The following is a 24721-nucleotide window of genomic DNA, read 5'->3' as shown; positions in this document are numbered from 1 at the left end:
CGGTCTAAAACTCTCATGTGTGTCCCGTTAAACCAACGGAGGGCCACTGCCTCCTTTTGGTGGAAATACAAAATCACATCTGTTTAATATTATGAATCATCATTGCCAGGCCATTCAGAATATTGATTTGAACTCATTGATTGCTATTGGATCCCTCCTGCTTGTGTTTGCACTCAATTTATCTGTGACAAAGTATATTTGTACCATTCCATTCACAGTTTTGAGGTACTTACAGATTGAATTCTCTGCTGCTCATCTAAACACACAATCATTTTCTAAAATGTCTTATTTCTGATTTCGAGGACACATTATGCACACTGTATTTTTACTTCAATTAATTATGATTGCAGGACTTTTACTTGTAATGGAGTATTTTTGCATTAGTGTGTTGCAACTTTTACTAGAGTAAAAGGTGAAATGTGTCTTCCACCACTCATAGCTGGTGATTCAGCTGGAAACACATATACATACATTAAACACATATCTATCTATATATATATATATACATGCAAACAGTGATTTTGATGTTTTAATGTGGTGCATCTTTATTTGCACCCCATGGTGATAATCAGACAGAGAGCGTTTTGCAGGTAACATTTGAGGCGCACCGCACTGCCTTTTAGTTGCCGATCAGACAGAATGTTTTTGCAATTTTCTGCGTCTTTTGTTGTTGTTAGGTAATTACCGCAATGACAGTTTAAAGGAGCTGTAGTACGCAAAATGTTTCACTCTCATTGAGAACAATCACAAAACGTTTTAGGCTGCTAAAACGCACTCCTGTCTGATCGGAGCTTGAGTCTGTCTTAAAGCCCCCCAGTTTGGGAACCACTGTTCTTCACAGGAAGACACATTTAGTCTTCAATCTGTGACAGGTAAACTGAGGATGGTGACAATCTCGAGTCAGTCCCGAGGTCCATTCGTCCAAACCCAAACGCAGGGTAGAGGGCTCCAGTGAAAGTGCAGCGGAAGGTGTGGAGGTGGATCTGTCTGACCGAAGAGGCGACGGAGGGGAGACAGTAGAAGGACACGGTGCCGGCAGGCCAGTCCAGATACACTGCTACTCTGTTGGAGTCAGAGGGCGGGACAGTAGCTATGTCTTCTGGTTTGTTATCGTGCCAGGCCGTGTAACCCTGAGCCGAGCAGAACAGACTCCAGGACTGATCGTTCCATCCGATACAGCAGTCATCACCGTCTCCTCTCCTGTTGATTCCTCTGTATGTCACTCCGATATGAACCCTTCCTTTCCACTGGACCTCCCAGTAACAACGGCCAGTCAGACCTTCTCTACACAGCAGCTGTCTCCAGCTGTCAAATCTCTCCGGATGATGGGGATACGGCTGCTTCTCTTTCACCACCATCGCTCCTCTGGTGTCGTCGGACAGTGAGAGGTTTCGGGCTGCTGTGGTTGGGTCCAGTGAAAGCTCACAGAAATCTGATGGAGGACATAAGACACAAAAACACAGCGTTGAGTTGACTGCCCTTTGAAATCACCAACGCAGCTTCCATGTTGATTGAAAATGACGTTTGTTAGATGTATATGTCACTCGCTTCTGATTAGTATGGGTAGAAATATAACGTGTTTATTACCTTCATGCTAAGCTAATTCTCCTTGTTGTAACTTTATAGTTACCGTACACACATTAGAGGTCAATTTAAACCTCATCGTATTCTATGCAACAAAGTGACCTTCATCACATGAGGTTTTAGTCAACCAGATCAGTGACACTAAGGTTTAACTTACACCTAAGAGGTGGTGGGTTCAGCCGACGCTTTCCACAATGATCAATGCTGTGGAAGAAGGTAGAGACTTGTGAATGGCAGAGAAAGACGAATCAAAACAGACACTAAGTTTGCTTTCACACCTGTAATTGGGTTAATTTGGTTTGGACCAAGGGAAAAAACATGAAGTTGACAGGTAACCCGTGGATCGGACAGTTATGGCGATTTTCATCTTGCGTCATCAGGACCCACAACGGGAAATCAAATTCTGGTGACTGGCGGAAGTTTATGCAGCACTTTTATGCTTCTGATTTGTATATTTATGTTCTTTGGTGTCACAAATAGTTCACAAAAAATAGGTAGAAGCATTATCAATATCCTTAGAGTGAAAATCAACTGCATGTTATAAATGAATAGTCACTAACAGGTAAAAACAGAACTATACAAAAGCCCCTTTACATGCTCCAAGATGACTGGTGCGAACGCATCGTGCGAATAATTTATTTGTTGTTAAGCTTTTGAAATCGTGCTAAAATCACATATATGGTATCATAAAGTCTTGTTGTTGGTTTGTTGGCTTTCTCACCACAAACTCACCAGATTCAGCTGAGAAGCGGATCGAGATCCACCTTTTTGGGCCCAAGTAGCCTCGGTTCGGCTACTTGGGCCGTATCTTGGTTTAATTGACAGCTTTTACAACAGTCCAAATGAACCGTACTTACCAAGCAGTTTAGGTGTGAAAGCATTCTAACACATGCACATACATACAACAACCATAAAGTATTTGCACAAGTATATAATCTATGCTACTTGAGAGTTTCCAGTTTCCAGCGGGGGTCACCCAGTCCAGCACGCAGCAGCGTCAATCCTGAGTCTCCAGGATGGTTGAAGCTCAGGTCCAGCTCTCTCAGATGGGAGGGGTTGGACATGAGAGCTGAAGCCAGAAAAGTGCAGCCTGTCTCTGTGACCTGACAGTCCGAAAGCCTGTAAACACATCAAAAGCTTCATAATAGATTCACACCTTCATTCATTATTAATTCCGACCCTGCAACAATCTGCTTGGAAATTACATGCATCCTCTTACCCTCATTTTATCAAGCTGTGCTCAGCTCAACTGACCCTTGATTATGCCCCGCCCCCGCTGCTACTCCATCGAGCAGTTAGAGCTACGTTACCGTGGAGCCCACACTGTCACTAACTGCAATCCCAGAATGAATATCAAACGTTTGTAAAAACAGAAAAGGCAATTTCAGAGAGAAGCAAGCCAGAAGGATCTAAAATATGGTTTTGAACGATATTTCCAGGATGTCAAACTGATTCCGCAGTGAAAACAGGTAAAAAAGATGAAGATAGAAGCTAAAGCTACAGATCACTGTGTAAAAGTGAACCAGCACATCACCTGGAGATCCAGACAGAAGACAATGAAATTAAGAAACCATACTGTTCCTGTAAAGCCGGGTATGTCTTAATTCACCTAAAAATCAAAAGCAGCGTGTGTAAACGTTCAGTATACCTTCAGTAGCTAGTGTAGCATAGAAGCGCTAATGCTAGTTAATGATGTGTTAATATACTCTGCTGACGTTAGCGCCACAGGCTAACGTTATTACGTAGAAACGTAACGTTTTATGAACGTGTATATCTCCTTCTAACCTCTGCGGGTAACAATTATCACTGTTACACAACGTTTAGCCATGACGAGCTCCAAATCCACGAAACCAGCCTGAACATGAAGAACATCTGAAACCTTTGATGAGAGTCTGTGGCGCAGAGACGGAGAGTTGCTGGACGATGCTACGCTATGGTCGTCCAGTCTGCATTTGAGGACGGGACTTAGCAAAGGGTCAGCTGGTCAGAAATCTTTTGTAATATTTTTGGATTTAGCACCATGAGCCTCCCCAAGAGATCAGTAATCTTCAAGAATAACGTGAATATGAATGATGGTTATTAATCCATTCAAATTATAAACTATTCAACAAAGACTGACCTGAGAATCTCCAGTCTACAGTGTGGACTCCTGAGTCCAGCTGACAGCATCTTTACACCTAAATCCTGCAGGTCATTGTTACTCAGGTCCAGCTCTCTCAGACTACATTTCTTGGTGATGAAAACCGTGGCCAGAGCTTCACAGCTTTCCCGTGAGAGGTTACAGCCTCTCAGCCTGAAGAAGAAAAAGTAGTTTGAACTCTGCCACAGAAATGAGCATTTTCAACACATTTTATGCTTTCATGTATATGAACACCTACCGAGCTGTTTTGGATGCTTTGACCACTGGCAGAAGCCTCAGAAAACCTTCCTCTGAAGCTGAGAATTTCCTCAGATCAAACTCGTCTAGATCCTTTTGTGATGACAGTAAGATGAAGACGAGCGCTGACCACTGAGAGGGAGAGAGTTTGTTTCCAAGGAGACGTCCTGATCTCAGGTACTGTTGGATCTCATCCACTAAAGAATGGTCATCCAGCTCATTCAGACAGTGGAACAGGTTGATGCTCTTCTCTGGAGATGGATTGGCCTTGACCTTCTTTTTGATATACCGCACTAAGATCTCTTTGACTTCTTGTTTACTTCCTGTGGTTTTCAGCAGGCCTCGTAGGAGAATCTGATTGGTCTCCTGTGAAAGGCCCAGGAGGAAGCGGACAAACAAGTCCAAGTGTCCATTTGGACTCTCGAAAGCCTTGTCCACTGCAATCTGGTAGAAGTGTTTGAATTTGATATCGAGTTGTAATGGCACACGCTGTACTGAGGAGAACCGGCTTCTTCTTCTCAGGAGATCGATGCCGGTGTTGATGAACGTCACGAAGACATAAAGTGCAGCCAGAAACTCCTGAACGCTCAGATGGACAAAGCAGAATACCTTGTCCTGGCTCAGCCCATGCTCCTCTTTGAAGATCTCTGAGAATAGTCCAGAGTGGATGCAGGCAGCTTCCATGTCAACGCCACACTCTTTCAGGTCGGCTTCATAGAAGATGAGGTTTCCTTTCTCCAGCTGCTCAAAAGCCAGTTTTCCCAGAGTGAGAATGGTCTTCTTGGTCTCTGTGTTCCAGACTGGATCTGTCGACACACTGCTGTGATACTTTGCGTTCCCTTGTTTGGTCTGAACCACCAGGAAGTGGATGTACATCTCAGTCAGGGTCTTGGGCAGCTCCGCTCTCTCTCTGATTCTCAACACATGGTCCAGGACTGTAGCAGTGATCCAGCAGAAGACCGGGATGTGGCACATGATGTGGAGGCTTCGTGACTCCTCGATGTGGGAGATGATTCTGCCGCCGTGCTCATTGTCTCTGAATCTCTTTCTGAAGTACTCCTCCTTCTGTGGGTCACTGAACCCTCTCACCTCTGTCACCATATCAATGCATTCAGGAGGGATCTGATTGGCTGCTGCAGGTCTTGTGGTTATCCAGAGGCGAGCAGAGGGAAGCAGTTTACCTCTAATGAGGTTTGTCAGCAGCACTTCGACTGAAGTTGACTCTGTAACGTCAGTCAGGATCTCGTTGTTGTGGAAGTCCAGAGGAGGTCGACACTCGTCCAGACCGTCAAAGATGAACAGAACCTGGAACTTTTCAAATCTGCAGATTCCTGCTTCTTTGGTTTCAGTAAAGAGTTGATGAAGAAGTTCCACCAAACTGTATTTTTTTGCTTTCAGCTGATTTAGCTCTCGGAAAGAGAATGGAAAGACGAACTGTATACTGTTGTTGTCTTTGTCTTCAGCCCAGTCCAGGATGTACTTCTGCGTTAGGACTGTTTTGCCAACGCCGGCCACTCCCTTTGTCACCAGAGTTCTCACTGGTTCATCTCTTCCGGGTAAAGGTTTAAATATATCCCCACATCCGATTGTTCTTTCTGAACCTGCCGTTTTTCGGGATGCTGCTTCTATCTGTCTGACCTCATGTTGATCGTTGACCTCTCCACTCCCTCCCTCTGTGATGTAGAGTTCGGTGTAGATCTGATTCAGAAGTGTTGGGTTTCCTGCTTTGGCAGTTCCTTCAAACAAACACTGAAACTTGTTCTTCAGTTTAGACTTCAGTTTACGTTGGCAAATCGCAGCATGAGTTTCTGAGGAAGTAACAGGAAAGATGGTCAATGGATGTTGCAGTAAATATGTAAAATGGCACCTTTTGACGAATGCACACATTTCTCAACACACAAATTACCTTAATTTGCAATAATTATGCACAGTGAAAACGACTCACCAACCTCACATTTTGAACAAATTATTCAGACATTAGGCTAATGTTGGTTCAGATCTGGAGTTCATAGATCAAATAGAAAAAGTACATATTTCAAGAAGCGGATGTAATTCTATAAAGGCATCTTACTGCTCTGCAGAGAGTCCGCCAGCTGCTTCTGCTTCATGTTCTTCAGGAAGTTCAGTACGAGTTTCAGAACTGCATCTCTGTTGCTGTTTCTTTGCTCGTCGTCTTCACCACCCATGACGTCATCATCTTCTTTCAGCCCCTCTTCTGGACCCAGAACTTTCTTGAACTTCTTGAGCTCGTCCTTGACAAAAGTCACAATCTTTTCTTCAAGAAGCTGAAAGAGTAAAAAGTACCATTTAAAATGTTCTCACAATGATGGAAACAAACATCATATCCACCTGGCTCTGCTGATAGCCGACTCATCTAAAAACTACAACATGAAGACCATCAGTGTAGCATTAAAGCATGGTGGAGTTAACAAGCTAGCCTGCTAGCTAGCTAACTAGCGGATAGCTCTCTAGTTAGCCTGCTGTAATGCTACACTGATCACAGAAAATAAGCATAGAAGTGCTAATGCTAGTTATTGATGTGCTACCATACTATGTTAGCGCCACAGGTTTTTACGTAGAAACGTAACGTTTAATGAACGTGTATCTCCTCCCAACCTCTCCGGGTAACGAGTATCACAATTACACAACGTTTAACTATCGAGCTCCAAGTCCACTAAACCAGCCTGAACATGAAGAACATCTGAAACCATTGATGAGAGTCAATGGAGCAGAGACGGATAGTTGTCAGAGCTGGACGATGCTAGGCTATGATTGGCCAATATTAGTTTTAGGGGCGGGATTTAGCAAAGGGTCAATTAATGCAAATCTAAATTCAGCCCTGGATTTCTTTGGTACCATGCAGAACTTTCACAGTGTCCTTCATGTCATTGTTTTGGTTTTACAACACAAATTAACTGCTTTAGTTTACTTTCACTGCTATTATAGTTTTGTCTTCTGGCTGTAGGAGGCAGTTGTATAAGATAGGTTGAGACCAAAAACAGAGCTAAAAGAGAGTGACTATTGAACTTACATTCACCAGGTGGAAATAAACTCAACTCAAAAATGAAAGATCATGTTGCTCCGTAAATAAGCGAATGTTTGCTGACAAGTTCACCATCATAACCTTCTCAAAGCTTGTTCCTCAGGCCCAAGTGAGCAAAAAATATTATTAAATAAATATAAATGTTTTTAATTATTTATTATTGCAACTGAAAGCCCAAATACCTACTGTTGTTTATCAGATGATAGAGACTGAATACAGCTGCCACATCATGTGACGCCTGCTGTAGAATTCACAACCGCTATGAACCGTATCACATTAGCACAGAAACAACTTGCAGCTCAGCTAATGTGTGACCAGTATCTGATTGTCACGATGTGATCTAACAGGTTGGATTGCATGGTGCTTTCCAGACAGAGGATGCCTTTGCGTGACAGTGCCAAAGAAAGACGAACAAAGGAAGTTCAGTCTTCTTCAGTTGATCTTGAAAATGTTGAAAGTGTGTATTTAAATCCGACAGAAACACAGAAATGTTCAGATAAAATCAGAGCGTACGATTTCCGAACACAAAGGTTCAATGTTTGAAAAGTAAAAGTAAAAAGTGTTTTTGTGCATTTCCATACCATGAAAACAGAGGCCAGGTTTTGATGGTGCTTCAGGTCAGGCCGTCCACTGAGAACCTCTGACCTCTTCCGGTGAGGTCTGCAGACCCAGAAAACATGAGGTAATTTCTCACACACACACACACACACACACACACACACACACACACACACACACACACACACACACACACACACACACACACACACACACAGATATGTTGTATGCTGCTGTGTATTTGTGGATGTCTTGAGTGAAAAACATTTGATTTCAATTTTTTAAAGTCTGCAACCTTCAGTCCACCTGACAGATCCATCCATTATCTCCCCCCTCAACCTTTGCAAAAGACGATTAACCTGTACTTTGAATTGTTGGAGGAAATGAATGTTCGTTTTTTCTGAAGAATGTTGACCGACAGCAGGTATACCTTCCAGTAACTGACGACAAAAAAACACGGCTTTGCTGAAGTCACCTGAGTTAGGAATGCAGGTGTTGTGTTCGAAATCGTACTTCATGTTACATCCTTGTACTGTGTACTGCACACTGCCTACTTAATTAACAATTAGGTATGTTGTTACCAGCAGGCTGAAGTGCTTATTTTAAATTATTACACATTTTAACTAATAGATGGATCCCCATGAAGCTTCCCCAGTAGATTTGTTTGTATTAAAGCTGTCTGAAAATGTATGTTATAATGTACAAATGAGGATTTATCTCATCAAATATGTGCTAATTTGCTAATTTCCAGAACATAAAAGTGAACATTGGATAAAGTCAGGTTTGAATTTAATATTACAGTAAAATTTTGGACATATCTTTAGTCTACAGGTGAATGGGGTAAAATGAACGAATAGATATCACCATGAAACTTCACCAGTTCATTACTCACATTAAGACGATTATTGTTTTGTATTACATGTTTTCTGAAATTTTATGTTTAAATATGTAAATTAGGCATTATCTAATGGTGACTTTTGGTGAATTTAGGGGAAATCTACAGACGTAAACAGACAAAGTAGTAAAATAAACTCCTGAATGTGTATTTTGGATGTTTTCTTTCCACTAGTCTGAAAGAAGACGAGTTATGGAAATACAATAGACCAAAATTTACAAAAAGCTTCACTGTGCAGAAGGATAAATGAGCACAGTTTAACATTCGGAGGCTGTTCACATGAATCTGCAGAAGCAGAAAGTTTCTCTGTGCTCACTTTAAATCAGCTATAATACAGGTCAACTGCAATAACAAACTTTAAATTCTTACCTTGGCTCAACAATCGGTCCTACATTCTTGAAGTCAATTGATCGGCCTCTCCTCATGGAGACACAGTCTGGTCCAGGTGAGTCTGGTTTCTCCTGCTTCACTGGGCTTCAACACAACACAAACATTCAAACTTCAGGTTATAGACTAAACTTTAGTGAAATTCTGACTCTCAGCGAAGTCACAAAGAAACAAAAACAAATACTTACATTTGATTGTCAGACTCGCCTCCATGCTTGGACAAAATTGGCTCCCTCATAGACCGGCGTATCTCTGTGGACACACAGCCGGGTCCAGGTGAGTCTGGTCTCCCCTTGAATTCTGGAGGTTCACTAATAGACCGGCTAGTCTTCACGGACACACAGCTGGGTCCATACGACTCTGGTCTCTCCTGCTTCACAGGGCTTCGACACAACATAGACATTCAACATTCAAATTCCAGGTCATGAACTGAACTTAATGTCCACCTCACTGACAGATGTTTTTTGCTCCTTCACTCGGATGTTTGAGCGTCTCTGTGCAGAAAGCTGCAATATGTACCATCTGCCACCTAAGAAATAATGGGCTGCATTTCTCCACCATTCATGGCCTACATGCAACTTAATTTCACAGTCATCGGTTAAAAAATAGAAGAAGAAAAGAGGCCAACTACTATCGCTAACAGCAGGGCGAGAATTTGTAAAATTTGTAAAACTGAGAACGGGTCAAAATAATACTGTTGTCTTATGATCGTCACATGTGGCGTCGGCCTACAGTTCACGTGAGCCATCTGTGGTTTTTACTGTGACACTAGCTGGAGGCTTTGATAGTTTATTCATTGGATTAAATTCAAAGTGGTAGAAACAAGAAAACGCCTCATATTTTTGTTTCCGTCCTCCTCCCCGACGCACGGAGAATACTTTGCCGGGAGGAGAGCAGGATGTCGGCTCTGGAAGACGGACATTTCAGTTAGCGGTTAGCTGGAGTAGCAAACTCTCTGTCACAGGTTAGATCCAGCTGCAGTCCGCTGTGACTCCCGCCACCCGGGGATTTTTGCGCCAGCTGGCTGAATGCTAGTTGCTACAGCTAACCGCGAACTGAAGGTTCATCCTCCGGAGCCTCCACCTGCTCTCCTCCCGGCAAAGAAATCTCCTGGTGGCAGCGGAAACAAAATGAAAATACAATTTGTTTTCTGGTTTCTGCCATTTTGGATTTAATCTAATGAACTACATATCAAAATGTACACTGCCCTCAGGGCAGCTCTATTTCTGCGGCCTCTAATTTCTTTATGTTTCAAACTAAAATTCTGGCCAGATCTTAGAGATTGCAATAACATATCTGTGCTTTGAATTCTTACCTTGGCTCCACAATCAGCTCTTCATTCTTGAATTCTGGCGGTTCACTAATAGACCGGCTGCTCTTCACGGACACACAGCTGGGTCCATATGACTCTGGTCTCTCCTGCTTCACTTTGCTTCAACACAACATAGAGAGTACAAGTTACATTTTACAGCCCTGAGAAGACAAACAGTCATAAACAGTCAGACAAAAGTTTATCTCACCTCCTGTCTCTAGTCCGGCTGTCATGTTGCTCAGAGGCAGCGACGCCGTCCTCTTTCTCCTCAGACACATTCATGTTTTAGGGTAAACCTTTACAAACACAAGCCCGCTGAGAACTCCAACCACACTGTAACAAATGTCTGCAAATCACTACAGTAAGAGATCGTTAATTCTAAACACGTTAAATTCAGTTTCTGTGAAACACCGTGAATATGTATCAGCCCAAACAATAATTTCTGCATTTATTTCTTGGAAAAAAATACATTCAGTCATTGTTAATTGTACTAAACATTGTACTGATTACAGAAATACACTGTAATATGAACAACAATCAATACCATCATTTTTGCATTTATAATTTAAGAAAAATACATTTGGTTACTGTTAAATATACGGACCATTGTGCTGGCAACGGAAATATAACTTTTATACATTTAACAGCCAGCCCTGCATTTTTTACATTCAAAATTTGTAAAAAAAACAACAACAACAGTTTGTCCCTGTCAAAAAACAGTTCTCAACTGTGAAATTTACGGTTGCAAAGAAACCACCATACCGTTTTATACATTGTTCATTTTTCACGTTGAATTTCTGGCAACCACAGCTGCCAGTATTTGACCTTTTTACAGTGCAGTATGTCACAATAATTACATTTAATTTGTGGGTAAAGATTCTTACCTGCTTCACTCACATCCATATCATATTTTTCAAAACACTGAAGAAAAGTAAACAAAGAGAAAACACTCTTCATTCTCCGTCTGTTCCTGAGAGTTTGTGTCTGATTTACTGTCACAGCCTCCTTTCTTCATTCATAACATTCTCTAACCAGTCAAACCTGTTTGCAGGCTAAATGTGTCCCTGACGTAGATGATGGTAATCAAACGGTTATTAACTATTACTTACCAAACCCCAACCTTTGACTTTGTCTCAAAGGCTCTGAAAACATATACGCAGTGGAGTCCTTCATGAAGATGCAATTTCAAAAGTTACAACAGATTTGGTCATTTATCTTTTTTTAATTCTTACTGGTATGAAGATGGGCAGGGCTTCGTTGAAAAAAAGGTGATGCAACGTCTCTGTAAATCTAGTTAAACCACACCCACACAATCCTCAGGTAAGGTGTTTATTTTCCCCAAAACTTTAACTTTGATTGTTGCTTATAAAGTTACATAGTTATCTGTATAAAGTTTTAGCCCTGACTCAACCTTAACCAAGTCGTAACCTTAAATTAGCTAAACAATGAACCCTATAGACGCAGAACACATTGTCTATATCAGTCATTGATATAAATGGGGAAGAAAACATACTAGACATTTTTTAGTTTCATAAAAAACAATTAAACAGCAAAATCTGCACATTAAAACCTTCATGAAGGAAGGGTTTATTGCAGGACTGTTGTATTAGACTACATTAAATCAAGCTGGGTGTACCTACAGTAATACACATGTTTATATATATATATGGTTGTATATATATATATAAGTATATGTGGATCCTAGTAATAAGAAACAGAAGTGGCTAAAAAGCTAATGTGCTCACACGCCCAGACACATACATACACGTGCGCGCGCACACACACAAAGAAAATAACAGGTCAGATGATGGTCACGTGGTGCAGTCAGCTGATGCTAACAGTCAGCTGATGCTAAAGCTAAATAGCCGGACGGACGGTTCTAGTAGCAGAGACGGATCTGAGGTCAGCCAGGATGCCTTTCTCCGAGCTATACTTCAACGTTGACAACGGCTACCTGGAGGGGCTGGTCAGAGGGTTCAAAGCGGGAATATTGTCCCAGGCGGATTATTTAAACCTCGTTCAGTGTGAGACTCTGGAAGGTGAGTTAAAAACAGATGTTAGCTAACAGCTAACAGCTAGCCTGCTCAGGGCTAATTCAAGCTAACCGTTAGCTGTCATCTGAGAGCTAGTTAGCTGCTTATAATCACACATTAATCTACATTCTACTTGGTATTATTCTCACTAAGTGCTAGTCATTAAGCTTCACATCGTCATTAAGCTTCACATCGACAGTACGCGATTAAATGTCAAATAGAACGTGAGATCTGTTTTTTAAAGCTTGATATCCTCTAAATCACATGTGTCAAACTCAAGGCCCGCGGGCCGAATCCGGCCCGCCACGTCATTTTACGTGGCCCGCAAATCCCCCAGCAAAAAATAAATAAAAATTAATTTTTTTTTCTTTTCTTTTTTTTTTTTGGAAAAATAATAAAAAGTTAGACTTGAAAATAAAAGTATCCCCATGGTCGAAATTATGAGATATAAAGTTGAAATCATGAGATAGCATGTTGTCTGTGTACCGACATTAAAACTATCACAACAGGTGGACAGGAGAGGCAACAGCCCGAAAAGAGGTTTTCCAACGATTGAAAAAGATCGACAAATAATCCCAAAATGTCCACGAAGACAAAAATTTATGCAGAGGCAAGAAAATGTAATGAAAGATGGGAAAGCGAATACATGTTTGTGCTTCAAGGAGAACAACGTGTCTGTCTTCTGTGTTATGAGGCAGTGTCGGTGATGAAGGAATACAATTCACGTCGGCATTTTGACACCAAACACGGAGCAAAATTTAGCCTCCAAGAAAAACATCAAACTGTCCAAGAATTAAAAGGCAGACTGCAATCACAGCAGAATATATTTACACAGCTACAGCCCAGTGCATGCTGAAGGTATGTGAGCAGAGCTCCGACCAGATACAGACTTTTACAAATGTCAGTTTGTGAAGAAACACCATCGCAGACGAGTTGATGAACTAGCAGCAATCTAACAACACAGCTAGCTAAGAGACGAGCAGGTACTTGTGTTTCTAATGAACTGTTGATGAAGCACAGACAACACGGATACATCATCTATCATGTTCATCAGACCTGACTCTCAGTGAGCAGCTCTTGGATGTAGCTGCCATGCACAGGACGACGACAGGGAGGAACATTAGTGATGCAGAGAGGTGACACAAATAGCTTTGAACAAAGTTATTGTAATAACTTGTGTTTGATATTTGTCTTTGTTATTTTCTTTAATAGTTTGATCTTTGATAGAGTAATGTGGGTTTCTTAACCCTCAATTAAATATATGTTTACATTTATATAACTGCATGTACAATATTTTTACACTTGAATAAACAATAATCAAATGCAGAGAGAGTTATTTAACAATATGTTGGGGAGAAGTTAGTTTTACAGTCTTACAGTTACAACCGGCCCTTTGAGGACGACCGTGATGCTGATGTGGCCCAGAGTGAAAATGAGTTTGACACCCCTGCTCTAAATCCTAGCTAGTTAGGTAGCTAACGTAATGCTAACATAAGCTAAATGCATCAGTGGGCTTTTTTCAGAGGAAGTGAAATTAATGTAGGAAGAGATTTTCACTATTACGTTAAATACTGCAATTTGTTACCAAATAGTATGTAACATTAGCTTTAGCTAACGTTAGCTCTGTAGCACTGACACTCAGCGCAGTTTATTATGGTCATTAATATATAACGTTATATACGTTGCTTTTCTGTTTTAGTTCAGTTTTATCTTTATTTGTTGATTTTACTAAATTGTTACTAAATATATATTATTTATTATTTTATTTATTATTTTATTTGTATTGACCGTCTCACTGAGCTTTCTGTTATTATTGTCTTGTTTTTGCTGCTTCGTTGTTAAAGCACTTTGTAAACTTTTTAAAGCTGCTATATAAATAAAGTTATTCATCATATTATTATTATTATTATTATTATTATTAAGGCTTAACACACAGCTAACATCAGTATAACTTCATATAACTCTTCTTGTATAGCTATAGCATAGTAATTAAATATAGTATTAAGTCAAAGTACAAAAGTAACATCAGCATCAAAATATACTCAAGTACCAAAGGTAAAAGTACACATGCACATTATGCACACTTCAGAAGCATATAGTGTTATAATTATTGATGCGTTCATGTGTTCATCACTTTCATGCTGCAGCTAGTAAAGGTGTAGCATATTTAAAGTACTGTATATACTGCTGGGTAGATTATCTTATAACATTACATTTATGTTTTATTCAACAATCTGCAAACTGACTAAAGCACCCATTCAATGTAGTGAAGTACAACTAGATCGTAGAATAAAATGCAAATATTCAAGTCAAGTGCAAGTATGGCAGAATTGTACAGTTATTGAGTAAATGTATTTAATTACTTTCCACCACTGCAATACTGTGGACCATCTTCAAGCAATATTTATAAAATAATAGTTTACATTTGGGCTTTATTAATTACTGTACAGCATCAATGTAAATCATGGAAATTAAGATTAGTAATCAGAATAAACATCCTTACGTTTTTTTATAGTTTTTTTAAAAAAAATGAGAAAGTATTTAAGCTCCAAGTCAGTATTTGTCAAATACACGACGGTCTTGTTCTCACGCTCCCTCCAACAATACTCCTTCAAAATGTATAAAAGAAACACACAAATGTAATCAAGATATTAAGCATGATAATATAAATAGTGTTGGAATATATATAAAATGTAAACTATCAACTGTAATACTGTGGTAAAGTGGTGTACAGTAGTGACAATGAATAAGCTGTACTACAGACTGGATAAAGTAGATGTGTGAACAGCAGTGTGTGCCGGTGTAAACAGGAAGTAGAGGAAGTATAAAGGTAAAGTGGACCAGAGTGGTGCCAGTAAAGAGCCAAGTGATGAGCTCAAGAGTTCAGCAGTCATGTCTTCTGCAGCTATTTATAGTGTTGTTGCCGTTATCGTGCAGATTCATATAAACATTATGCCGTACCACAAAACAATAATGTTCACTGTGACAGTTTGTGCATTTCATGCACTGAAAGTCTACACATTGCATTTCATATCGTGGTGAATTTAAAAGCATTGGCTGCCTGGAGGTTAGAGGAAAAACAAGTCAAACTCTAGCATCCACATCAGGAAAGCTGACCAGGTCTCTGATCTTTGTCTTATCTGTTTAACAGCTGCTCGCATAGACAACAAAGTCATCATTTGTTATCGATGTTGAAATGAACGACTTGTAGTTGAGGCTGATGTTGTTGGACGCTGCAAAACCGATAAAAACAATCAAGAAGCGTTTTCAACGGTCTCTGTTTCTGCTTGGACTAAAACATAACCCTGCAGTTTTGAATGGAGCTGCTGAAGCCTTTTAGTTTGAACTGTCTCTGTTATCGCGCCTCTAAAACGCTGGCTCGGCCCCAGTGTGGTTTCTAGACGTAACGGTAGCAAAGAAGTTCGCAAAAGATTGCAATGCTGTGGAGAATGTCAGCAGCAATATAAAGTGTGCATCATTTGTATGAAATCAGCTGTCGATGAAGTGGTATGGTTCTGCTGAGTCATGTTCTGAGACACCAGCGTTTGTTGATGATTAGGAACGTTCCAGGATTCACTCCTCATCTTGCAGCTTGGTTTTAGGTTCCTCCCACACTGCTCTGATCGGCGTGCGTCTCTCCTGCAGATCTGAAGCTCCACCTGCAGAGCACAGACTATGGCAGCTTCCTGGCCAACGAGGCGTCTCCTCTCGCCGTGTCCGTCATCGACGACAAGCTGAAGGAGAAGATGGTGGTGGAGTTTCGCCACATGAGGAACCAGTCGTACGAGCCGCTGGCCAGCTTCATGGACTTCATCACGTAAGCAAAAAGCTCAAAACAACTTATTGAACTATAAAATTACAAGTTAACATTCTCTTGCGTAGCTATGAAGTTGCAGTAAATGGATTTTAAAATATTTGGTTGAGTTGTAAGCTGCTTGTCAGTGCTGTTTGCATGTGCAGGTGTTATCTTTAAGACCGCACCATTACATCATGCAACTCATGTCTTACACTTTAAATACATTTCCCTAAAATTCAGCCTGAGAGAGTCTTCCACACAACCTTCGACTGTCTTTGAATAAAGCGTCAATAAAGTGCTGGTTGACTACAAATCATTACTGACTATTATGTTATCTTATAAAACGCACCATTCATTTCCCAGTTGGTTTTCATAAGAGTGATGATTCAGTCACCGTTCTCATCTTCGTGTTATCTTGTGGTACTACACCTGCTGCTTTAGGAACTCAATGGTGCATTCAAGTGTGCTCTGACATCTGTGTACTGATGCTGTAAAGCAATCCGTTGATGAGTTCTGACGTTGGGGGGGGGGGAATAAAGCAAACATAAACACCATTCAAATGCTGTTGTCCTTGAATGCACCAGCAGGGACAACGTGGTCCCGTCTCTAAATCCGTTACAATGACGCTGAAATAAAGGTGACTAAATGTTCTTCGTAGGTTGAAACCTCACATTCTATTAGAAATGTCAGCTAACTGTTCAGGGCACAGATTTGATAGAAGGGTTGAGGGTTGTTATAGTTCATTTAAGGTTAAAATAAGGACTCAAGACAACGTTACTTTAAGTATTCCTTATTGTGAATTAAGTTATGATAAACTCGGGGCCCTTCCCCGACTGAACTATGAATAAATGGGCTGTATTAACATCATTTTAGCACATTTAGTCATATTTTTCACACACTAAGTTAACAGTTTTAGGATTCGTACATCTTTCATATTTGAAGGCTTTAGATGTCTTAGTGGGTTGTCTGTTTTATTTCTGTCCTAAAATGGACTGACTGTAAATGCCAAATGTTTATTGAAGCTTAAACAGTTGGTAGTGAAGTAAAATACACTATATTGTACTATTTATAACTCTATCTGATCATTTTAAATATTGAATTTAAAGGACATTATAAACTGAGTTGTAGCTGATTTCTAACTTTTGTCCATTATTGTCCATATAAAGTGTAAATCAAATGTACAGCCTTCTGTATCATAAAACAATACACTACAAATGTGGAAATACAATAAAAATACATACCACAATACAGAAATACATATACACCAGTACTCCTTGGTTGACAGTACAAGTTGTGGACGAATGGGTTCAGCTCTGCTTTCATCCAGCACCAAACCTCTGTGTGAAGGACTTTAGATCTGTATTTCTGTTGGTAATGTTCCAGACTTGACAGCTGTTCGTGGAGATTCTGCTCCCAGATAAATACCACAGAGATGAACGTGGCTTCTCTTTCTTTTCTTTTTTCTCCTCCCACGTTGTGTGTTCAGGTACAGCTATATGATCGATAACGTCATCCTGCTGATCACCGGCACCCTCCACCAGCGGGCCATCTCCGAGCTGGTGCCCAAGTGTCACCCGCTGGGCAGCTTCGAGCAGATGGAGGCGGTCAACATCGCCCAGACCCCCGCCGAGCTCTACAACGCCATCCTGGTGGACACGCCCCTGGGTGTGTACTCTGTCGATAGCAAAAAGCATATGGTTATGAATAATGTGAACGCTGGCGCTTGCTGAGTCAGCGTTAGTGTAGGGGCTTGAGTCCACCCCACAGAGACAAGGCCGGCGCGCGTGATCCTACTGCTGTTTACAGTAGAGACGCTGCGATAATAAATCTACCAAAACTGGTTTACAATTAAAAGGAATTTAATCCTACTGAAGCAAATACAATTATACAGTTATACAATTATAACTGTTACACAATTATTAAACAATAAAACACAAGAGAACCCCGTGCAAAAAAGTCCCCTCAGCCCCTCAGAAGACACGTGTGTGTCCTCGGAGCAAAACGTGAGAAAAAAGTCTTCTATTAACCCACCCACATACAGTTCGAAACTCCTCCCCTTTTGTCTATCTCAATTCCTATTGGCTAACTTCAACCTTCTCCTCGCCCTGGTGTGATCTATAATCGCCTGTCTAGAAGTCTCTCTGTCCCTAATCCTTACTCTTAATACATTCAATGACTGTCTGTTATGGCTTACCCATTCTATGATAAACATTCTATATAAAAGATAAGACTTTGCTTCTAGCTACTAATCCAAAAACACTTTTATGATTATCCAAATTATGCATTTCCAAAACACTTCTGATTATGACTAATTATGAATTCTTAAATATGAATCATTAAACACTTCTATTATAATTTCTTAACACGCACTTCTACACTCAAATTTCCTACATTAGCTGTGCTGAGTTTGGAAATAACAGATGTTTTGAAGTGGGTTTGTATCGTGTGTGTGCTCCGGTGTGTTGCCAGGCAGAATTGCTGTTGATGTGAATGGAGTCTGCTGTGTGAACACTGAGATATTGATATCTGGTAATATCTCCTACAGAACAGCAGCTGGCGCCAAAGCTTAAATTTTGACTTTCTTTTCTTTTCAGCTGCGTTCTTCCAGGACTGCATATCTGAACAGGACTTGGACGAGATGAACATTGAAATAATTCGTAACACACTTTACAAGGTAAAGCATTTTATAGCTGTGATCATATTGATGATTAACTTACTCCTCAATGTGAGGGCTTAAAGAAAGGGGCAGGAGAAGAAACAAGATACATTTAATGAAGAGAAACTAAGACAATCGGCAGAAGATTAAGATTATAAGACATCTACAGAATACAAGATTCCAACAATTGAATATATTTAGTTGATGTTGACAGTTGTATAAATTGCAATACCATATCAATTTAAATACAAGTTCTACTTTGATCTTACATTTTAAAGAGCTGCAATGAATTTGTGGATTTATTGTTTGACTAAATGAACATTTGAACCGTCTCCTCTCAGGCTTACCTGGAGGGTTTCTACAAGTTCTGCTCCAACCTCGGAGGAACCACGGCTGACACCATGTGTCCAATTCTGGAGGTGAGTCTGTGTTTAAAACACAATGCAGGTAAACGCACTCAGCTGGTGGGGAACGATTCACAATCTGTGAAATTCATAGAAGCTACGGAGCAGATCTGTAGGTACGCCCCTCACAGCTCTAAACGGGAACCACAAGCAGCTTCCTGTCACATGTTCCTCTCCGTGGTCTTGATCTTCACTGTAACAAAGTCCTGCTCCTCTATAGAACAGAACCATCATGAGTAGAAGTAGAGAGAACTAGAACATGTCTTCAGTGCAGAATAACAGTTATGACGACATCAATCATACAAACAAACAAACAAACTCTTATCCCCTCCTCTCCTCTCCCCTCCTCATTCCTCTCCCCTCCCCTCTCCTCTTCTCTTATCCCCCCTCCTCTCCCCTCCTCGCCCCTCTCCTCCTCTTCTCTTATCCCCTCCCACCTCCTCTCCTCTTCTCCCCTCCCCCCTCCTCTCCTCTTATCCTCTCCTCTCTTCTCCTCTCCCCTCTCCTCTTCTCTTATCCCCCCTCCTCTCCCCTCCTCGCCCCTCTCCTCCTCTTCTCTTATCCCCTCCCACCTCCTCTCCTCTTCTCCCCTCCCCCCTCCTCTCCTCTTATCCTCCCCTCTCTTCTCTCCTCTTCTCCCCTCCCCTCTCCTCTTCTCTTATCCCCCCTCCTCGCCCCTCTCCTCCTCTTCTCTTATCCCCTCCCACCTCCTCTCCTCTCCTCTTCTCCCCTCCCCCCTCCTCTCCTCTTATCCTCCCCTCTCTTCTCTCCTCTTCTCCTCTCCCCTCTCCTCTTCTCTTATCCCCTCCTCTCTCTCTCTCCTCTCCTCTGTGTTCACTTCCTGAAGTTCAGTCAAAGTTTCTCTGATTTCTTGTCACATGACTGTTGGTCTCAGATGAATCAATCATGACGTCATAGTTTCACTGAGGAGCTCACAGTTTCATGTTTTTTTACAGAATTTCTTTTAACTGGGCATAAAGTCTAACGGTGGGTTAAAGGGTAAATCATTAACATCGTACGAACACGCTCGGTGTTCCTGTCTGTGGGTGGCCGTCGGCCTCTTGTACTTCCTCCGCTCACCTTCCCGTCTCTGCTGCAGTTCGAGGCCGACAGGAGAGCCTTCATCATCACCATCAACTCGTTCGGCACCGAGCTGTCCAAGGAGGACCGAGCCAAGCTCTTCCCCCACTGCGGCAAGCTTTACCCAGAAGGCCTTGCTCAGCTGGCCCGGGCGGATGACTACGATCAGGTCAAGATCGTCGCTGATTTCTATCCAGTAAGTTCGAGATCCACCGGTCTCAGTCGTTTATGTGGAGTTTTTAAAGTCTGTCTCGGGACCGATCACCATCACTGTCAATGCGTCTGAACTTTGTCTCGTGTTCTTCAGGAGTACAAGCTGCTGTTTGAAGGAGCCGGCAGCAACCCGGGCGACAAAACACTGGAGGACCGTTTCTTTGAGCACGAGGTGACACGCACTCTTACACCTGATGAACACGGCTGCTTCATAGCTTCAGGATCCTCTGGAACGTTTCCAAACGCATCACTTAGTGTGTCGTGTGATCACGTTTAATTCCACGTTGGCAGCTGTTTGTGTTAACAGACTGTCCTTGAATATGCAACCTTTGTGTTGCTTGGTAACCTTCTCTGTCCTCGCCCACTGTAGCTGTGCGTATCAACACACAGACACACACAGACGTAGGATGTCCTCATACATCGTACGTCAAACGCAGCGTGCGTGCGTGCGTGCGTGCGTGCGTGCGTGTGCGTGTGTGTGTGTGTGTGTGTGTGTGGGTGGGTGGATATATATGTGTGTGTGTGTATATATACATACTTGCAGTACGTAATAAAAAGTGAGATTTGGAAGGCGGTTTAAGTGTCTATCACTGATCCCACAGCAGTGTTTGTTTCTCCTCGTGATGAGGAGAATGAGCGGAAGGTTAAACTTCGCTCTCTTTCCTTTGCTCTCTACACAAAACTGGAGACATGAAGGAGACAAAGTCAGAGTTCAACTCATCATTGAAAGATAGATTGAAGGAGCTCCAGGGAAGGCATTCATGTGTCCGATGCACACTGTTGTTTCTCTTGTCATGATCAGTCTCCCTTTAGGTTTCAACGGTAATTTAACTTGATTGTTTGTGACATTGTTGCTTTGTATTTAGAGTCCATAAATCTGCAATAAGTTAATGTAGGCCGACGTTAGGAGTGCAGCTGTGTGGTGTTTGCGCACTGATCCTCCTCATCCTCCTCATCCTCTTCCTCCTCACAGGTGAAGCTGAACAAGCTGGCCTTCCTCAACCAGTTCCACTTCAGCGTCTTCTACGCCTACGTCAAGCTGAAGGAGCAGGAGTGCAGGAACATCGTGTGGATCGCCGAGTGCATCGCCCAGCGGCACCGCGCCAAGATCGACAACTACATCCCCATCTTTTGAGCCTCCTCTTCCTCCTCCTCCTCTTCTTCCTCCCGACATCATTTCATTCATGTCTTGAGCGGTGTCTCGCCTCGATGTTAGACATTGTGCTAAATCTTCAGCATTCTTCACTGGCAGGTGTAAATTAGGGTTTTTTGTTAGCCCCCGAATTTCCTGCTACGACGTGAGTTCCATTCAGGCTCGTTATTGTTTACGAAGCAAAACACATAATCAACTTAAATACGGAGTTTTTAAGCTGGAAAAAGAGTCTCGATGAGTTCAGTCCAACACAGAGCTGGTTGCTGCTTGTTTTAATCAGCAGGCGACTCATTTGACTTCCAAACGCTCTCCTGTGATTATCTAAACTCTCTGACGCTCGGCATGTTTACTCGACACGGCGGCTGACAAAACACAAGAAGAATTTGCAATTTACTCCCAGCGCAGCAAACAAAGCACCATCTTTCTGCATCATGTAAAGCTGCAGCGTGCTCTGTTTTTTTTGGACCAAAATCAGTAAAAAGAAACGCCCCAAATCAGAAACTTAACACAAGCGCATGACAACATTCCGCTGCTCATCTTCTCCACCAGCTTCTGTATAACCTGTATTTATTTCTGCTTTCGTGCTCCTTTTTGTCAGCATGTCTGGTCATTACTGTGGTCCCCCCCCCCCCCCCCCCCCCCCCACAAAAAAAAGAAAATAGACAAAAAACTAGCGAGTGAAGTGAGCCCCCACCTGATTTGCTGTCTTAACTAGATCGTTGTTGGATATTAATAAAAGCAGCAGCTCCCCATCCCTGAGTTTGTGTAAATGAACGTGCTGGAATGAGTATACGACCGACTTAATGTTTAAACTATACAAAGATATTTAAAGATATGACTCGATGATTTTGTTTTACTCATGTTGTAAAAAAAGAAGAAGAATTGATCTGGTTCTGTTTTGATCTGTTTCTTACTTGTGGAATGTGTTCTGTAAATGTGATGAAAAAAATAAACAAGACTAAACTGCACTAATGCAGGTCTGGAAGAATTTTAACAGTTTGACATGTTTGTGACCGATGAAAGTCAGAGATGCTTCAGGAGGAGAGTTCAACGTGGATTCTTCTGACCGGCCAAGTGGGTCAGACGTCTACTTTTACTTCCCTCTAAACAAATAGTTTTATTTATTAGTGTCAGTTATCAAATAACAACAAATACTGAAGTCATGTTTTATCCGCCTTGCTACATACACCACACGAGTAAGACGTCAGAGTGAGGTTTATTGATTGATTGTTGATAGGAAAGAGTGAGCGGAACACTTATCGGGTAAAACATATTGCAAAAAGTACAAACAAATATGACGACAGGTCTCTGATGGTGTTTCAGAAACTGTTGTGAATGCTAAATGAGGCTGTGTTCAGTGGGGCTCTTAGCTAATGTCAGAATGCTAAGTCTGTGCTAAGTGTTGGTATATTTCCCAAATCTTAAACTATCCCTTCAACAAATGTTTTATTTATTTCCTCCCTCACAACCTTTTTTTTGTTTCTTCAATATTCTGAAACCGGCGTCCATGTTTTCGTCTTTTGACGGAGCGTTTCTGTTTTAACCTGCACAGCTTTTCCAGCCTTTACGGTACTCGTTTCGCGGTCCGGAAACACGCCGACCAATTGGACCAATTACATGCATTGTAATTCACATAACGTGATGCAGCTCAACCAATCAAATTTGTGTATTCCGAACAGTTTTATTCACCTGGGAGAAAGACGAGGAAGAGTGGGCGAATTACGTGAGTTAGAAGTTATTTCACACATGTCGTTCTCTCAAAACAGAGAAGTGGTCAGCGACCAGTCTTTAGCTAAGTATGAACCGACTCTTATATGTTAATTCTTCACACGGGCAGTTTAAAACCAGTGTATGTATCATATGTTCGGAGACCTTGACGGTTATTAAAAGCGGGAATATGAAGCACGCTTGTGTAGCGGTCCAGTGCCTGCAAATCAAACAGCAGCGCATGCAGTGGCGGCTGGTGGAACATGTTCTAGGTAGGGCATCCTATCAATTTCAGCAAACATCCCAGTATGATTTAATGCAAAAAAAATGTAAGTATCAAACACGCATTATTACTTGGCAGTTAAATATTTAACATGTATTCCAACACGAAAACAATCAGTAAATAACACGTATATAATATAATATAACATGTTCATTTGTTGAGATGCCCCTATGGACCTTGTTATAGGAGGTAAAGATCAGGAGAAGTAAACATGAAGTGTAATTATGAATACTGATGTTAAATTAAGCTATGATGAGTTTTCACTGTTAATTTAACATCTCTATTACATGTTGATGCCTCCATGACCAAGTTAAGCAGATGAGACTGAGGACAGCTATGTAGAAGAAAAGATGTTCACTTTGTCTAATATGTAACGTAACGATGGCCTGCCTCGGTCGGCGCTAGCTGCTATTGGCCTGTCTCGAACGATTCCGTCGTGACGCCCTTTCCGGTCATTTCGCTGTCATTTTCTTCGACGATCGCCAACCAAACGTAAATAATATTAATTCATACATATCAAATAATCTATGTGTCAAATTTCATGAATATATATGGATGTTTATATGTCTAAATACTATAGGAAAGTGACTTTGATGAGAGAAAGCAGAAAGAACGCTCGGGCGACGCTAAAACAGCTCAAACGGAAATTAAGGAGCTTTTATTGCATCATTTGGAGTTGTTGAAGCGTGATATCTTATTGTGAAGGACAGAACTACGGTCCCGGATGTGTTGACAGCATTGATGGTCATTTTTGCGACCCTGGAACAAGCGAATATCCCCGAAAAACCAGCAGCAGCCAGTGTTTACAACGAGGATAGAAGTTCGTACGGATTAGGCCAAGAGCAGTGCACGGCTAATTCACCGGTGTTAGCATCGTTTTAACGACTCTGGTAAAGGCAACGCTAACTGTTACAATTACAACAACATTTCGTTTGAAAGGTACGAAGTTAAACTTCAGTTTAACGCCATTAAATCAACTGAAAACATTACACGATCATTTTTATCAACATTGTATTGAAACATTAGCTAAAAACTGTCCGGTTTGGGGTACAACTCCGTTAGCTTGACAGAGTTCTCATGTGTGTCCTGGTGTTCTCATGTTTCCTTACCTCCTCATCCCTCACTCCCTACCCTGGTGTTCTCATGTTTCCTTACCTCCTCATCACTCACTCCCGTAACTGTCCGTGCTGGATCCGTCCCCGTTGTTTTAAAAAGCTAAATAAATGATTAGCATGACATC

The 24721-nt window shown here is 41.5% G+C and overlaps 2 protein-coding genes across 2 annotated transcripts; one reads left to right on the top strand and one right to left on the bottom strand.

The window, feature by feature from the left end:
• Nucleotides 1-595: 595 nt before the first annotated feature.
• On the bottom strand, nucleotides 596-9130 carry LOC306787585 (protein NLRC3-like). The gene is made up of 9 exons (XM_079282766.1): nucleotides 9033-9130; nucleotides 8827-8931; nucleotides 7586-7664; nucleotides 6033-6246; nucleotides 3963-5769; nucleotides 3704-3877; nucleotides 2530-2703; nucleotides 1742-1788; nucleotides 596-1432 (listed from the first exon to the last, which is right to left on the bottom strand). Exons 1-9 carry the CDS (start codon nucleotides 9080-9082, stop codon nucleotides 852-854), a joined length of 3231 nt encoding a protein of 1076 aa, XP_079138892.1. The 5' UTR covers nucleotides 9083-9130; the 3' UTR covers nucleotides 596-851.
• A 2887-nt stretch (nucleotides 9131-12017) lies between these two features.
• Nucleotides 12018-22485, top strand: LOC306789214 (V-type proton ATPase subunit d 1). The gene is made up of 8 exons (XM_079285043.1): nucleotides 12018-12195; nucleotides 15835-16006; nucleotides 17472-17650; nucleotides 18580-18659; nucleotides 18983-19060; nucleotides 20145-20321; nucleotides 20433-20510; nucleotides 21312-22485. The coding sequence occupies exons 1-8, from the start codon at nucleotides 12069-12071 to the stop codon at nucleotides 21471-21473; spliced, it is 1053 nt and encodes a 350-aa protein (XP_079141169.1). The 5' UTR covers nucleotides 12018-12068; the 3' UTR covers nucleotides 21474-22485.
• The last annotated feature ends 2236 nt before the right edge of the window (nucleotides 22486-24721 follow it).

Source organism: Melanostigma gelatinosum (assembly GCF_949748355.1).
Source record: "Melanostigma gelatinosum genome assembly, chromosome: 2".
NCBI lineage: Eukaryota > Metazoa > Chordata > Actinopteri > Perciformes > Zoarcidae > Melanostigma > Melanostigma gelatinosum.
Note: the sequence above shows the minus strand (reverse complement) of the source record. Positions and strands in the feature narration are given on the sequence as shown.

Coding starts and splice junctions, on each gene's coding strand:
- LOC306787585 (XM_079282766.1), bottom strand. CDS start 9,082: ATGAGGGAGCCAATTTTGTCCAAGCATGGAGGCGAGTCTGACAATCAA. Junction 6,247..7,585: donor ACCTGGCCTCTGTTTTCATG/GTATGGAAATGC, acceptor TTACTCTTTCAG/CTTCTTGAAGAAAAGATTGT. Junction 2,704..3,703: donor TGTAGACTGGAGATTCTCAG/GTCAGTCTTTGT, acceptor ATGTGTTTACAG/GCTTTCGGACTGTCAGGTCA.
- LOC306789214 (XM_079285043.1), top strand. CDS start 12,069: ATGCCTTTCTCCGAGCTATACTTCAACGTTGACAACGGCTACCTGGAG. Junction 18,660..18,982: donor TTCGTAACACACTTTACAAG/GTAAAGCATTTT, acceptor GTCTCCTCTCAG/GCTTACCTGGAGGGTTTCTA. Junction 20,511..21,311: donor ACCGTTTCTTTGAGCACGAG/GTGACACGCACT, acceptor TCCTCCTCACAG/GTGAAGCTGAACAAGCTGGC.